The 12442-nt window shown below is 48.1% G+C and overlaps 1 protein-coding gene across 7 annotated transcripts; it reads left to right on the top strand.

Moving 5' to 3' along the window:
* The first annotated feature begins 288 nt into the window (after window positions 1-288).
* On the top strand, window positions 289-12337 carry MORN4 (MORN repeat containing 4). Of its 7 annotated transcripts, XM_064595121.1 has the most exons (7): window positions 289-434; window positions 1328-1420; window positions 3606-3723; window positions 8486-8583; window positions 10093-10207; window positions 10607-10716; window positions 10980-12337. In XM_064595121.1, exons 4-7 carry the CDS (start codon window positions 8517-8519, stop codon window positions 11126-11128), a joined length of 441 nt encoding a protein of 146 aa, XP_064451191.1. In that variant the 5' UTR covers window positions 289-434; window positions 1328-1420; window positions 3606-3723; window positions 8486-8516; the 3' UTR covers window positions 11129-12337. The 7 variants fall into 7 exon arrangements, 6 of the variants coding, with proteins under 6 accessions (XP_064451191.1, XP_045734519.1, XP_064451193.1 ...); XM_045878563.2 differs by lacking the exon at window positions 1328-1420; XM_064595123.1 differs by lacking the exon at window positions 3606-3723.
* The last annotated feature ends 105 nt before the right edge of the window (window positions 12338-12442 follow it).

Below are 12442 nucleotides of genomic sequence, written 5' to 3'. Positions count from 1 at the left end.
AATTGGTGGTCACTGTTGTTTCTGACCCAGGTTCTGTTTTGTTTTTGTCGACGTTTAGGCTAGGCTGTCTCTGGGTAGACGAGACCTAAGGTCTCTCTCCATCAGGTGGCGGAGGTAGGACCGTGGGTTCAGCCCCACCCCTCTCTCGGATGTTTGACCCGAGCTCTTGAGACACTCCGCCCCGCACAAAGATGGCGCAGAGTCCGCGCTGGGCCAATGGAAAGTGGCGTTGCTCCCGGTTGCCTAGGTTACAGCCAATGGGCAGCGGGAATTGCGCCCAGTGCGGCCGCCCGGGATGGCGGCGTCAAGTGGGGCAGGCGCTGGTGGAGGTGTTGGGAGAGGCTGGTGGCAGGGGCGAGCCCGGCGGAGGCGCCGTCCCGGCCGCTGGAACCCCGCGTCTGGGCGTGATTGTCATCCCGAAAGGCGGAGCTCAGGTTGGCCGGCAGCGCAGGAGGGAGGGGGCCAGGAGAGTGTGGTTGGTGAGGAAGGGACTGAGGAGCCCATCCCGAGATGACTGGCTGGGATCGTGACTCCATCCAGGACGCGCTGACCGGAGGGCGGGGCCGGTGGGGTGCCGAACCCGGGCCTCCGGTCTCTACCGCTGGGGCCGAGGCCACGGAGAGCCCACGGTACCCGGCTTGGCGAGCGGGTGGGTGGGGGCTGCGTCCGGAGGGGATGGCAGACCAGTGTGAGCAGAGACCTGGCCCAGGCGGTAGAGCGGAGCTCGGGTAGAGGGAAAGATCGGTGCTGGGATGCAAGAACGGGGTGGGAGATGGACTAGGAAATGTTAGTTGGGTCTAGGGCTTTGTTTGGCCTGGGCCCGCCTCTCACACTCTGGCGGAGAGACGTCCCACACAATGAGGCTTGGGGAATGGGATGCCTCAATTAGTGGATGGTGGCACGCTGCTGGGTAGCATCTCCAAACTGCTTAGGTATCCGCAGGAATAGCTCGGCTTTATTAGAACTCGGTCCAGGCATTTCCTTTTTCATGAAATAGGATGGCAGTCCTCATCACCCTCAAGTCTTTTTTTTTTTTAATCTTTCTGGTGTCAGGATTTTCTTCCCAATTTCTTCAATCTGTCCCAGTCTTCCTAAATAAGACCAGTCTTCCTAAATAAGACCTTTATCTGGTAGCAAAACATTTTTTTTTTTTTTTTTACTTTTCGAGTTCAAGGAAGACTTATAGTAAAAAGACTTGTAGACTTATAAGAAAAACAGTTATTTCAAGCTCATTTAAAACACTTTAAAAGGAATGTGTGACTTTTTGTTCTAGGTTTCTTACAAGCCTAATTTTTGTTCACCAAAGTCTTCCTTTTCTTCTCTTTAGGATTCTAAAAGCCTAAGACTGCTTTCTTTATAATTAAGAGAACTTTGACAAGACGGTCATACTCTGGGGAGGCTTTGGAGGAACAATGTAAAGGTATATGTAGGGAAAGCTGGCTGCCTCAAAGCAATATTCTTAAAGTGAAAATCTGTCCCTCTTTACGTTAGCTTTTTTGTTGTTGTTGTTTTTAATCTGAATTTGAACAGAAGACATCTTGAATGCATAAATATTTTGTAGCAACTTTGATTTCTAAACTCTAAAAAAAGACAAATGGAATGGAAACAGAAGTTAACATTCCTGTCTCCAAGTTCTATTTGGAAATGTCTGGGTGAGGAGAAAATAAAGATGGCAGGGATGTAGTCTGTTGCGCAGACCAATAGTATATTCGGTTCAGGGACAAAAGTCATTTTCTTTTAGATAAATGTTTGGATTGATCATTTGCAACCCATCTATCAAAAGAGCAGAAAGGGTGGGTACCTGTTTAAAAGCCTGCATCTTCTTGGTTTTGTGACTAGATTCCATATGTATGCTGAAGCCTAAATTCCTAGGCTACGTGTTCTCTTTAAGAAGATTTTTTGGGTAACTGATATAAATACTGATTTGCGTCCTTCTTAAAGTGTTGGGTTTTCAGTCTTCATCAGCGCCGGCTATCCTGTATCAAACTAGATTTGTCTCAGTGACCATGATTTCTTTTGGGGTCAGTGGCTGTACGGCTGACAATTACTTAGCATGGCTAATTATAGAAGTCATAAACGAAAATCACTGTCCCAGGCGATGACAGTGTCAGTTATTTGGACATAGGTACAAGTTTCTAGTCAAATGTGTTCAACCATGGCCTGAGACCCATAGAGTCCACGTGTGTCCTTTAGTTAGCACTTCCGGTTGTGTTCTTGGGAATGGACATCATGTTGACCAGCAGCTGTTGAAGGGAGTTTGCTCTGTCTCCCGAGATAAAGAAAGGAATGGAAATGTACTTTTGGAAAAACAAATGAGAGAGGAGGTGGCAGGGTTAGGTGGAGAGATGATGTTCCAGTTACTATAGCTGTATAACATTATACCCCAACCTTAGCTGCTTAAAACAACCGAGTGATGCTCACAGATTCTGTGAATCAGGAATTTGTAAAGGGCATCATGGGGATGACCTCGCTCTGCTCCATGCTACCTTAGATGGGATGCCGACTCAGTGGCTGGGAGCTAGAATCATCTGCAGGCTCCTTTGCTCACAGCTGGTGCCTGGGGTAGGCTGATTCAAAGATGAGAATTGCCAACTGGAGCACCAACACATGTGTCTCTTTGTGGCTCAGCTTCCTCATAGCACGGTAGCCCCACTGTAGTAAGACTTCTTCTGTGGTGGCTCAGGTCTCCAAGTGCAAGCGTACCAGTGAGCAAGAGGGAAGATGCATCACCTTTTCTGATCTGACCTCAGAACACACCATCTCTTCCATCGTGTTCTATCGGTTGAAGCAATCACAAGCCTGCCCCGATTCAAAGAAGAGGAGTTAGACTCCACCTTTTGATGGGGCAATGGCAAGGTCAAATTATAGAACGCGTAATACCGGAGTTAAGACTGCAAATGTCTTTGGAAATTACAATCCGCCACATTTGGTAATTGGAGGATGATCTTTTCAGGTTCATTGGCATCTTTAAAAACTTTAGGATCTATTCCCTCAGAGTAACAGCATACCAAAAGAGTGGCTAGGTTTACAATTTGAGGGGCTGACTAGTACTTTGTCCAAAGATAGTCTTCAAACTGGAGAAACGCCATTCCCTTTCTTTCAGGGACCTTGTGTTGGTCCCTCTGAAACAAGTGGGATACCACTGTGTGGAAGTTTCACATAGCCTTGAGAAAAAGTAAACAGATGCTGGAGTCTGCTGCCTCTGAGCCCCTGGGCAGTCAGACTGACTCCTCACAAGGCATCACAGTAACTCCTTCCAGACCTCCGAGTGAAGACAAGTTTACAGCTGCCAGACATCAAAAGGAAATGCCCTTATCTTATCATCTCCCTGCATAAATCATGATTCTGTATTTATGTTTCGGAATGGTTGTTTAGTGATAAGATTTATTATAAGACACGGCCTTTAAGATTCTGACTTGTTTTGAAGGAATGAAATATTTCAGATTTGTTCCATAAGCTGACTTTTAGTACGCCGACTTCATTAGTTCTGGAAAGAGCTGAAGACGGCCTGTAGTTGTCAAAGCTTCTCTGGACCGGAAAAAGTTTTCCTCTGCAGTTTCGATGGAAAACTGCTTCTCTTCCCCTCATTAATGTTGTATTTGCAGTGGAGTCATGCTGACCTCTACCCCAGGCACACTGATGCTGGGCTGACAACAAGAGGCTTGAGCCTGAACTTGGATGCTGACCTTGTGGAACATTGGTGGAGCAGAGATGGCACACCAGGTACCAGCGTCACCCATCAGAGAACATAGCCCCAGAGCTTTCTAGGGGCTTTAAGACAAGAAGAAAATGATCCCTGCCTCGGGACATCTTCTGCTATGTGAGAGAGCCTGGGCATGGAGCTCCCGAGTAGCAACAGCGAGAAAATCCCTGGTGGAGCTGTGGGAGGGGCTCCCAGACATCACTGGAAGAGCTTCCCAAGCTGGCCTCATTATGGGGGTAGAAACGAATGTTGCTCCCTGTTTGGGTGAGAGCCAGGGATTCTCAGGATTCATCTGTCCTCAAAGCTGGGAGGAAACGAGAGCTTTGAGACAGGGCCAGGGCCCAGAAGATGTGATTGAGCCCTGCTCTGTTCAGGGCCAGCTGTTTGCACATCAGACCATTTCTGGGCTTACAGCATCTATATCCAAAAGCATCATGACATAGACCAAAATTAAAATATCCCATGGGATGGCCATAAAAAACAGACAAGTGGCAATTGCAGTTTACTTTTTCTCACCTTAGAATTTACCTAAGGCAAAATTGCTGAATTTTTTCCCAAATGTTATTTTAATTATATTGGTAGCATTTTTATACTGAGACTTTAGAGAAATTTCCATTACAGTAAGTGAATGTGTGAGTTGAGGTGTCTATTTTGGAAGGGGGAAAAGAATAATATTTAAGAGACAGGGCCTGGTGGTGTTCTAGGTACTTTCATGTATCTTATTTAATTTATTTTTTAAGATTTTATTTATTTAACTGACAGAACAAGTAGAGGGAGCAGCAAAGGGAGAGGGAGAAGCAGGCTTCCACTGAGCAGGGAGCCTGAAGTGGGGCTTGATCCCAGGACCCTGAGATCATGACCAGAGCCAAGGCAGACGCTTAACCGACTGAGTGATCCAGGCACCCCAGTGTATCTTATTTAATTTAATCCATGCCAATTCTCTGAAGTAGGTATATTTTCTGTACTTTACAGGGGAGGAGACCAAGGTTTAGAGGCATTTAAGTAACCTTCCCGAAGTTACACAGTGCACTGGGGTGGGAGCCCCGGTATTGGCGCTCCTGGGCCCACATGCCACTGTATTACACTGGGAGGCATGTGGGGTAGGAAGACAGGATGGGGTTTAGGAGCATGGGCCCCAGAGGCTGACCCCCAAGTCTCTGCTTCTAACTTGCACATGTTAGCTAGGGTTCCTTGGTGAACTTACTTACCCTCTCTACTCCTCAGTTCCCTCATCCATAAAGTGGAAATGATAGTACTACCCACCTCATAAAGCTGTGAGCTGAAATTAGATTATGTATTTAAAAAACACTATAGCACACAGTAAGGAGTCAATTCCTGTTAGTTGCTGTTGTAAAGATACTTCAAATAGCTTCTCTGGGGTTAGCTCAGTTGATTCCAGAGCGTTGTGTTGGCTGACCTGGAGTATAAATAACCCAGCCCCATCTACCATCACAATTTGGAGAATACAAACTAATGTACATCTTGTTTTAGTTGAACATTTAAAGCATCGTTTTAGTATCAAATGTGCCAGATCCCTCTTGTACTGAGGAACCTACTCTTTGTAAGCCCATCTTGTTGTTCCATAATGGAAACAGCAATACAACCGTTAACATTGTGTGTGATTTGGGCTTCTCTGGGACTTGAAGAAAGCTGGCTGTTGGCATCAGGCCGCAGGGATTTAAAAATCCACTCCTGTTTGGTCCTCCAGGCCTGGCCCACATGCTCTGAAGAAGAGGTGCACTTGTCCTATTGGAACTCAATCAGATGCTTGAGGGTTAGACTCTAGGTTCATTTTTTTTTTTAAGATTTTATTTATTTATTTGAAAGAGAGAGAGTGCACAAGGGAGTGGGGAGGGGCAGAGGGAGAGGGAGAGAGAGAAGCAGACTCCTGGATGAGCAGGGAGCCCTGATGCAGGGTTCCATCCCAAGACCCTGGGATCATGATCTGAGTCAAAGGCAGACGCTTAACCGACTGAGCCACCTAGGCACCCCTCTAGGTTCATTTTTTTTTTTAAGATGTTAGTTATTTGGGGCGCCTGGATGACTCAGTCGTTAAGCGTCTGCCTTCAGCTCAGGTCATGGTTCCAGGGTCCTGGGATCGAGCCCCGCGTCAGGTTCCCTACTCAGCGGGAAGCCTGCTTCTCCCTCTCCCACTCCCCCTGCTTGTGTCCCCTCTCTCGCTGTGTCTCTCTCTGTCAAATAAATAAAAAATCTTTTAGAAATAACGATGGAGAGAGTGAGTGAGTGAACGGATGAGCAGGGGGGAGAGGGGAGAAGCAGGCTCCCTGCTGCAGGGAGCCTGATGTGGGGCTCGATCCCAGGACCCTGGGATCATGACCTGAGCTGAAGGCAGATGCTTAACCCACTGAGCCACCCAGGCACCCCCCTCTAGGTTCATTATTAATAACAGGGGACCTTTCAATAGTGACTTATAGATCAGAGAACTTTCACACATAGTTTATCTGTTTATTGGAGTAGTAGTCCCCACGCTTTAAAGTGTGTAGCAATCCAACGATGTGCTTGTTAAAACTGCAGATTCCCCGGCTCTAACTTACAGAATCTGATTCAGTAGATCTGGGTGTGGGCCTAGGACTCTGCGTTGTCACAGTCACTTGCAAAAATGTTATATTGCTTAGATCTGGAAAAGATGAAGAGGTGAGTAAACAGACCTAGAAATTAAATAAGAAGTAGGGATTGCACTTGTAAAAATATGTCAAATGCTTATTTGTCTCTGTTCGTATTTAATGATATTTTAGGTATCTTAACCCCCTTCTTATAGGATCTTTTTTTTTTTTTTTAAGATTTTATTTATTTGACAGAGAGAGACACAGCGAGAGAGGCAACACAAGCAGGGGGAGTGGGAGAGGGAGAAGCAGGCTTCCCACTGAGCAGGGAGCCCGATGCGGGGCTCGATCCCAGGACCCTGGGATCATGACCTGAACTGAAGGCAGACGCTTAACGACTGAGCCACCCAGGCACCCCTCGGATATCTCTGAATACAAGCATTCTTTTACTGCACACATGAAGCCATACCTAGCCAGTCTCCAAATGTTACTGGGTGTTTGTTTTTCTATAATATTTCTGTCATCACCACTCCTTCCTTCTGCTCCCATTACGCTGTTATCCCCTTAGTTCAGGCCTCACGATTTTGTACCTGGGTCTATCAGTTAGCTTTTGCTGGGTAATAACACACCACCTCAAAACATAGTGGCTTAAAACAACCACCATGTATTTAGTCTGTCATTCTGTGGCTCAGTAATTTGGACCTGGGCTCAGGAGCAGCTCTGCTAGTCATGCCTGAGCTCACCCATGCATCTGTGGGCAGTTGGGACAGCAGCTCCACATGACCCCTCGTCACCAGCCAACTCGCCCGGGCTTGTCCACAGGGGGGCAGGACAGTTCCAAGTGCAGTGAGAGGGCAAGCCCTGTGTGGATGAGCATTTTCCAAACCTCTACCCACCCAGACCCAGCGGGTGGGGGAATAAAGTGACTGTTAATGGAGGTGCTGCCGTGTCATCACAAGGGCACGAGCAGAGGGAGAGCGATTTGTGCTCATTTTCACAGTCTCCTGAATGATCACATCTCCTGCCTTGCAAGCTTTTCTGGCTGTGGGCTTTGCTGCTACAAAGCATCCTGTTTCCTGCTGCCACGTTCATTTTCCATAAGCACTGCTTTCATATTATGTGCCTGTTCATAAGCCCCCAGAGCCTTCGTCTTTCCCCCTCCTTATTAGCTGTAAACTCTTCTGCCTAGCTTTCCAAGGTCTCCTTAGAGTAGCTGGACCCAAAAAGCAGAGCGTACAATACAAGAGAGAAAGAACTAGCAGCAGTCAGGGGAGGCCGGGACACTAGTCCAGCCCGGCCACAGACTAGCTCTTCACTTCTCTTTCTCCATTTATGAAATGACGGAATTTGGATTTAAATCTGAGAGGTTTTCTTTCAGATTTCAGATTTCTGCTGAGTACCTAGACAAACTTAATTCCTCTTACTCCTTAAATAAACCTTCCACTGCAGTAAAACCCAGCTTATTAGTTTCCTACTGAACATCCAGCTTACATAGCTCTTTGTGCTTTCATTCCCCAGGTTTTCTCCATGGGTAACTGCCTTTTGCTTTCTTGACCGCTTGTTTTCAGTTGTGCCCAGCCCTTGTCTCTGTTCATCTCTGCCATCCAGTTTGGCACTTAATGACATTATCTCTCATATTGTTCTGTCTTTCCATTATTAGTCTTACCAGCTAGACTGTAAACTCATTGAAGGAAGAGACTATATTTTATACATCAACTAAACACATAGTAGCTATCAAGCAAATATTTGTAGATTAATCCTCAGTTTCTATCCCACATCATAGAAAATTGGAACTAGCTGATAACTTTTTTTTTTAAGATTTTATTTATTTATTTGAGAGAGATAGAAACAGCATGAGTTGGGGGGGTGGGCAGAAGGAGAGAGAGAATCCCAAGCAGATTCTGTGCTGAGCGATCACAAGACCCTGAGCTCACGACCTGAGCTAAAACCAAGAGTCGGACGCTTAACCGACTGTGCCACCCAGGCGCCCCAGGCTGAGAACTTTTAAAACCAGTAGGAGGATAAGACTGCTTGAACAGAGGTGGTGATGATGAGGGTGGGGGTGGGGGATTGGAGAAGTGAGCATGTTTGTTAAATGTATCCAAGGTAATATATACTTACTGGGCTGGTTAGTTGATAGACTGTATCAGCAAAATTGGTTTGCAGGCCTTTCCTCCAGCCATCCTGTGACTCTGCTTCTCACCCCTGTTTCCTGCAGTCGTTATCCTTTTCTTCCGTACACTGTCACCATGACCCTGACAAAAGGTTCCTTCACCTACTCCAGTGGGGAAGAATATCGAGGCGAGTGGAAGGAAGGTGAGAGAACCACCCCCCGACCGGGGAGCATTTGGCTATAGGACAAATACATCAGGCTATAGAATTCAACTGGATGAGTCTTCATGTCTAATTCTAGGATTTAATCTGAATAGTAATAGTGCCTTTCCTTTTCTTTGATTTTAGGATTAAATAAAGGAATTAGAAAATGCCATTGGTTGCCCAATCTCCAGCAATGAGTTAAATCTGCTTCAGAATATGAAGTGTCTTAACATCTTCTTATCCTTTTGTGTTATTATTTGGGAATTGCTTTTTATAAATACTCATGTACCAGGCAGAGTAAAATGAATTATTTTGAGTGCCTACAAACTGAAAAGTACAGAATTCATTGCAATGACTTGGTTCCAATGAATTTAAAAAGTTAAGGAAGATCTGGAAATTAGGACAGATAGATACTCAAGAGCAAATGACAGTCATTGCCTTGAATTTCCTGTGACAGCTCATTGCATTTGGAAGTATCTAGTCACAGGATTGGTGAAATTCTTCAGAGCCTGAGAAACACAGTCTGACCACTTAAAAGCCTCGTGGGGCCAATCCTAGCAAGCCACAAACTGCCCCAAGGCGCCTTGACTTCCTACCATTGTGCCAGTGAAGAGAAGTTTAGACCATTTCGACATTCACCCCATTCTTTTCATGTTAGATCCCTACAGCTCATGAATTATTGAGCCCTGAGAGGAGAAACTGGGCAGATGGGATGTGACCTTGCTCAGTACCTCCCCTGCCTTTCTCCTGCCTCCCCAACACCTGCTGTCCCTTCAAATCTGGCCAGTTAGAGGTGCCATTCTGCCAGGCGGTCTCTATCCCCGGGAAGAACTCCCTCATACTCTGTTAGAAAGACATGATTGCTCCTCCCGCGTCTTGCTGTTTTCTGGTCAGTTCGACGGGTAAGCACAGCCCTACTGATGGAACAAAGCCCGAATCAGTGTTGCCAGGCAGCCTGGTAGGTTTGCTCCCTAGCTGCACAGTTCCATGTGGCACTGTTTTCTCGCAGAGAGGCAACGGAAGTAAGTGGTGAGGGCTCTCCGGCCAGGATGCCTGCTGCGTTTTTCATTCTTGCTCTGCCACTCAACAGTGGTTGTTAGTGATTTAGCTTCTCCTAGCCTTGCTTTCTGCATCTGTGAAACGGGAATAATAATAGTACCGTGCCTACCTCTTAACGTCGTGAGGATTAGATAGGATGATCAGTACAAAGTGCTCAGAAGAGTGCCTGACACATAGTGAGGGCGCTCTGGTAGCTAGTGTTACTTTTCAGCGCTCTCTTCTTCATACCGACAGAGACCTGCTCCACAGCTGATGCTTGTGACAGGTGGAAAGGTCCCAGGAGCCGGGTTTTCCTGGTGCCTGACTCTGGGTAGTAGTTCTCTGCCCAGCTGACATCACTGCTTCTCTTCTTTGCTTTGCGCGTCGGGTGACGAAAGACAAGGGATGTTAGGCAGCGAGGGGGTCCCTGAAGCTGCCCCATCGCAACCTGACAACTGTCTCTTTGCTCAGGCCGCAGACATGGTTTTGGTCAACTGATGTTTGCAGATGGTGGCATCTACCTGGGTCATTTTGAGAATGGGCTCTTTAATGGCTTCGGGGTACTGACCTTCTCCGATGGCTCAAGGTAAGTCCTGGGTCATTCCTTTCTCAGCTTTGATAGTGATAAATAGCTGGTCAGACCTGAGCTTGGCCCAGGCCCTCTGAAAACAGGCAAGAAGTAAGCAGTTCTTTTATTAGTTACTTTATAAGTAGATCTAAAATTTGAAATGGCAAGGAGCCGAGTGACCTTCCACCCGACTGCCATTCTCTTGTGTCACCTCCTTGAGATTAGAGCCCCGTATCACACATGCTCTCTGGCCCTCCTCTGCCGGTTGGGAGTGGGTGGGTGGGGGCAGGGATTCTGACACAAGCAGAATGCGCTCAGCTCCTTGGTGTTAATAAGTAACGCTCACTGGTAGCTGCTTCACAGTGAACCTCCGTAGCTCACTGCCCACCCTGCCGCTCCCATCTCATGTTTCTGCAGGTATGAGGGGGAGTTCGCCCAGGGCAAGTTTAACGGCGTCGGAGTCTTCATTCGACATGACAACATGACATTTGAAGGGGAATTTAAAAATGGCAGAGTAGACGGTTTTGGTAAGTCACAGCCCCGCAGGACAGGCGACCGAGGGGAGCCTACTGGGGGGGAATACACCTCGTTAGCTTGGATGCTCTCGGGGATGTCTACCAATCCCTAGCGACCGGGCCCTGACGCCGGTCTGTCGAACTTGCCCGTCCAGTGCTCCCGCTCTCAGGAGTAAGAGCTGCAGGTTTTCCTTCCTGCCGCCCCGTGGTACCTGGCTGCTTTCTGAGTCACGCACGCCCTTGTCAGTCCCCTATTTCCTCTGCTCCCCTCAAAGGCCTGCTGACCTTCCCTGATGGTTCTCACGGAATACCCCGCAACGAAGGGCTGTTTGAGAACAACAAGCTGCTGCGGCGTGAGAAGTGCTCCGCAGTCGTGCAGCGGGCCCAGAGCGCCTCCAAGTCGGCCAGAAGTCTCACCGCCTGAAGGCCGTCGGGCACCCGCTCCCAAGCACGGGCCAAAGTGCAGGCCCCGTGGCGCCCTCGAGGCGAATCCATGAACCAGATGGGAGAGGAGATGAGAATGCCCACGGAGCAGAGGCCTGGAGACAGGCCCCCTCACCTGCCCGGTGGGGATTCAGTGACGAAGGTCGTGAGGATTCTGACCCCCGGCCCACAGCAGGGTCACCAGTTCCGTCTCTGCCTCTCCCTGGTTGGTATTCTTTGTCCCTAACGCCTCGGGTCGCCCAGTGCAGACCTGCTTCTACTCGATTTCCTGCCAACGGAGGCAGGATCTCTTCATTCTGCCTGTACTGGGGGCAGATGATCCTGGCCCCAGGTTAGGGCTAGTGCTTTGTGCTACCCTGGAGAAACAGGGAGAAACACAGGGGTGGCTTAGACAGCTCTGCAGGCCTGTGAAAGTCAAAGCCAGAGCGTTTCCGTGTGTCACCCCCTCATTGGCTGCTGGTTGGCTTCATGGCTCCGGGCCTTCCACTTTGTCTCCCCAAGCTGGTATTTGTGTCTGCTTGTCCCCCTGTGAAGGGTACGGTAAGAGTGCGATTTCCCTCTCCCCTGACTCTACAAGCGGTCTTCCTTACCTGAGGTCCAGCAGCTAATTTTTGCCCCATTTGTGCCTCTTTCCTTCCTTAGACACAGGACAGGATCCCTTTTGGGGCTAGTCAAGAAACTGATACAAGGAGTCATCTCATAACGTGTATTTGTTACTTACTCCGGGGCAGAGGACAAACATCTCTGGGCCACTTAAGGCCCTACCATGGAGTGACTGAATTCTTAGGGGTGGGTTGGGCTGACACAGCCCCTTCCCAGCGGACCTGGAGGTCAGACCCACCTCAACCCCTTGGAGCTTGGGGAGAATTGGACCCATCCTAGGACCGAAGTGAACCAAAAGAGAGTTTGGCTCCTTACATTTGGTTTCCTGTTAACTCTTCCACCACGAGCTTGGCCTTCAGGCCTGGGGGTCAGATCTGGATGGATAGGATCCCTGCGTAGTTCATCACGGAGGCCTCCGGTTATCCCAGAACCCAGACATGCCCACTCCACTCCCAGCCCCTTATCCTCACACTGAATGTCTCCTCAACAGCAGATTGTGGTGGAAATTATAGCCGTGTGCCTCTATTTATTCTCTGAGTTGTACTGTAGAAACAAGTGTTTATGAGGAATAAACAAATCACCAGAACTGCCTGTACTTCGTTTCTTGACTCTTGCTCTGCATCCTCCTCATGGATCAACCCATTTGCTGTTTCTAAAAGTTCATCACAGATGGGGGCTTGGAACTGACACT

This window comes from Mirounga angustirostris, unplaced genomic scaffold, assembly GCF_029215605.1.
Source record: "Mirounga angustirostris isolate CCGP_5_RB_7025 unplaced genomic scaffold, mMirAng1.0.hap1 SCAF_6, whole genome shotgun sequence".
NCBI classification, from domain to species: domain Eukaryota; kingdom Metazoa; phylum Chordata; class Mammalia; order Carnivora; family Phocidae; genus Mirounga; species Mirounga angustirostris.
This window is presented reverse-complemented; position numbering and strand designations above follow the sequence as displayed.

What these genes read in the sequence shown, in the direction of transcription:
- MORN4 (XM_064595120.1), top strand. Translation starts at nt 511, where the DNA reads ATGACTGGCTGGGATCGTGACTCCATCCAGGACGCGCTGACCGGAGGG. An exon ending in GAGGCCACGGAGAGCCCACG is followed by an intron (nt 630 to 8,485) that starts GTACCCGGCTTG and finishes TGTTTCCTGCAG; the next exon opens with TCGTTATCCTTTTCTTCCGT. An exon ending in TGGCAGAGTAGACGGTTTTG is followed by an intron (nt 10,717 to 10,979) that starts GTAAGTCACAGC and finishes CTCCCCTCAAAG; the next exon opens with GCCTGCTGACCTTCCCTGAT.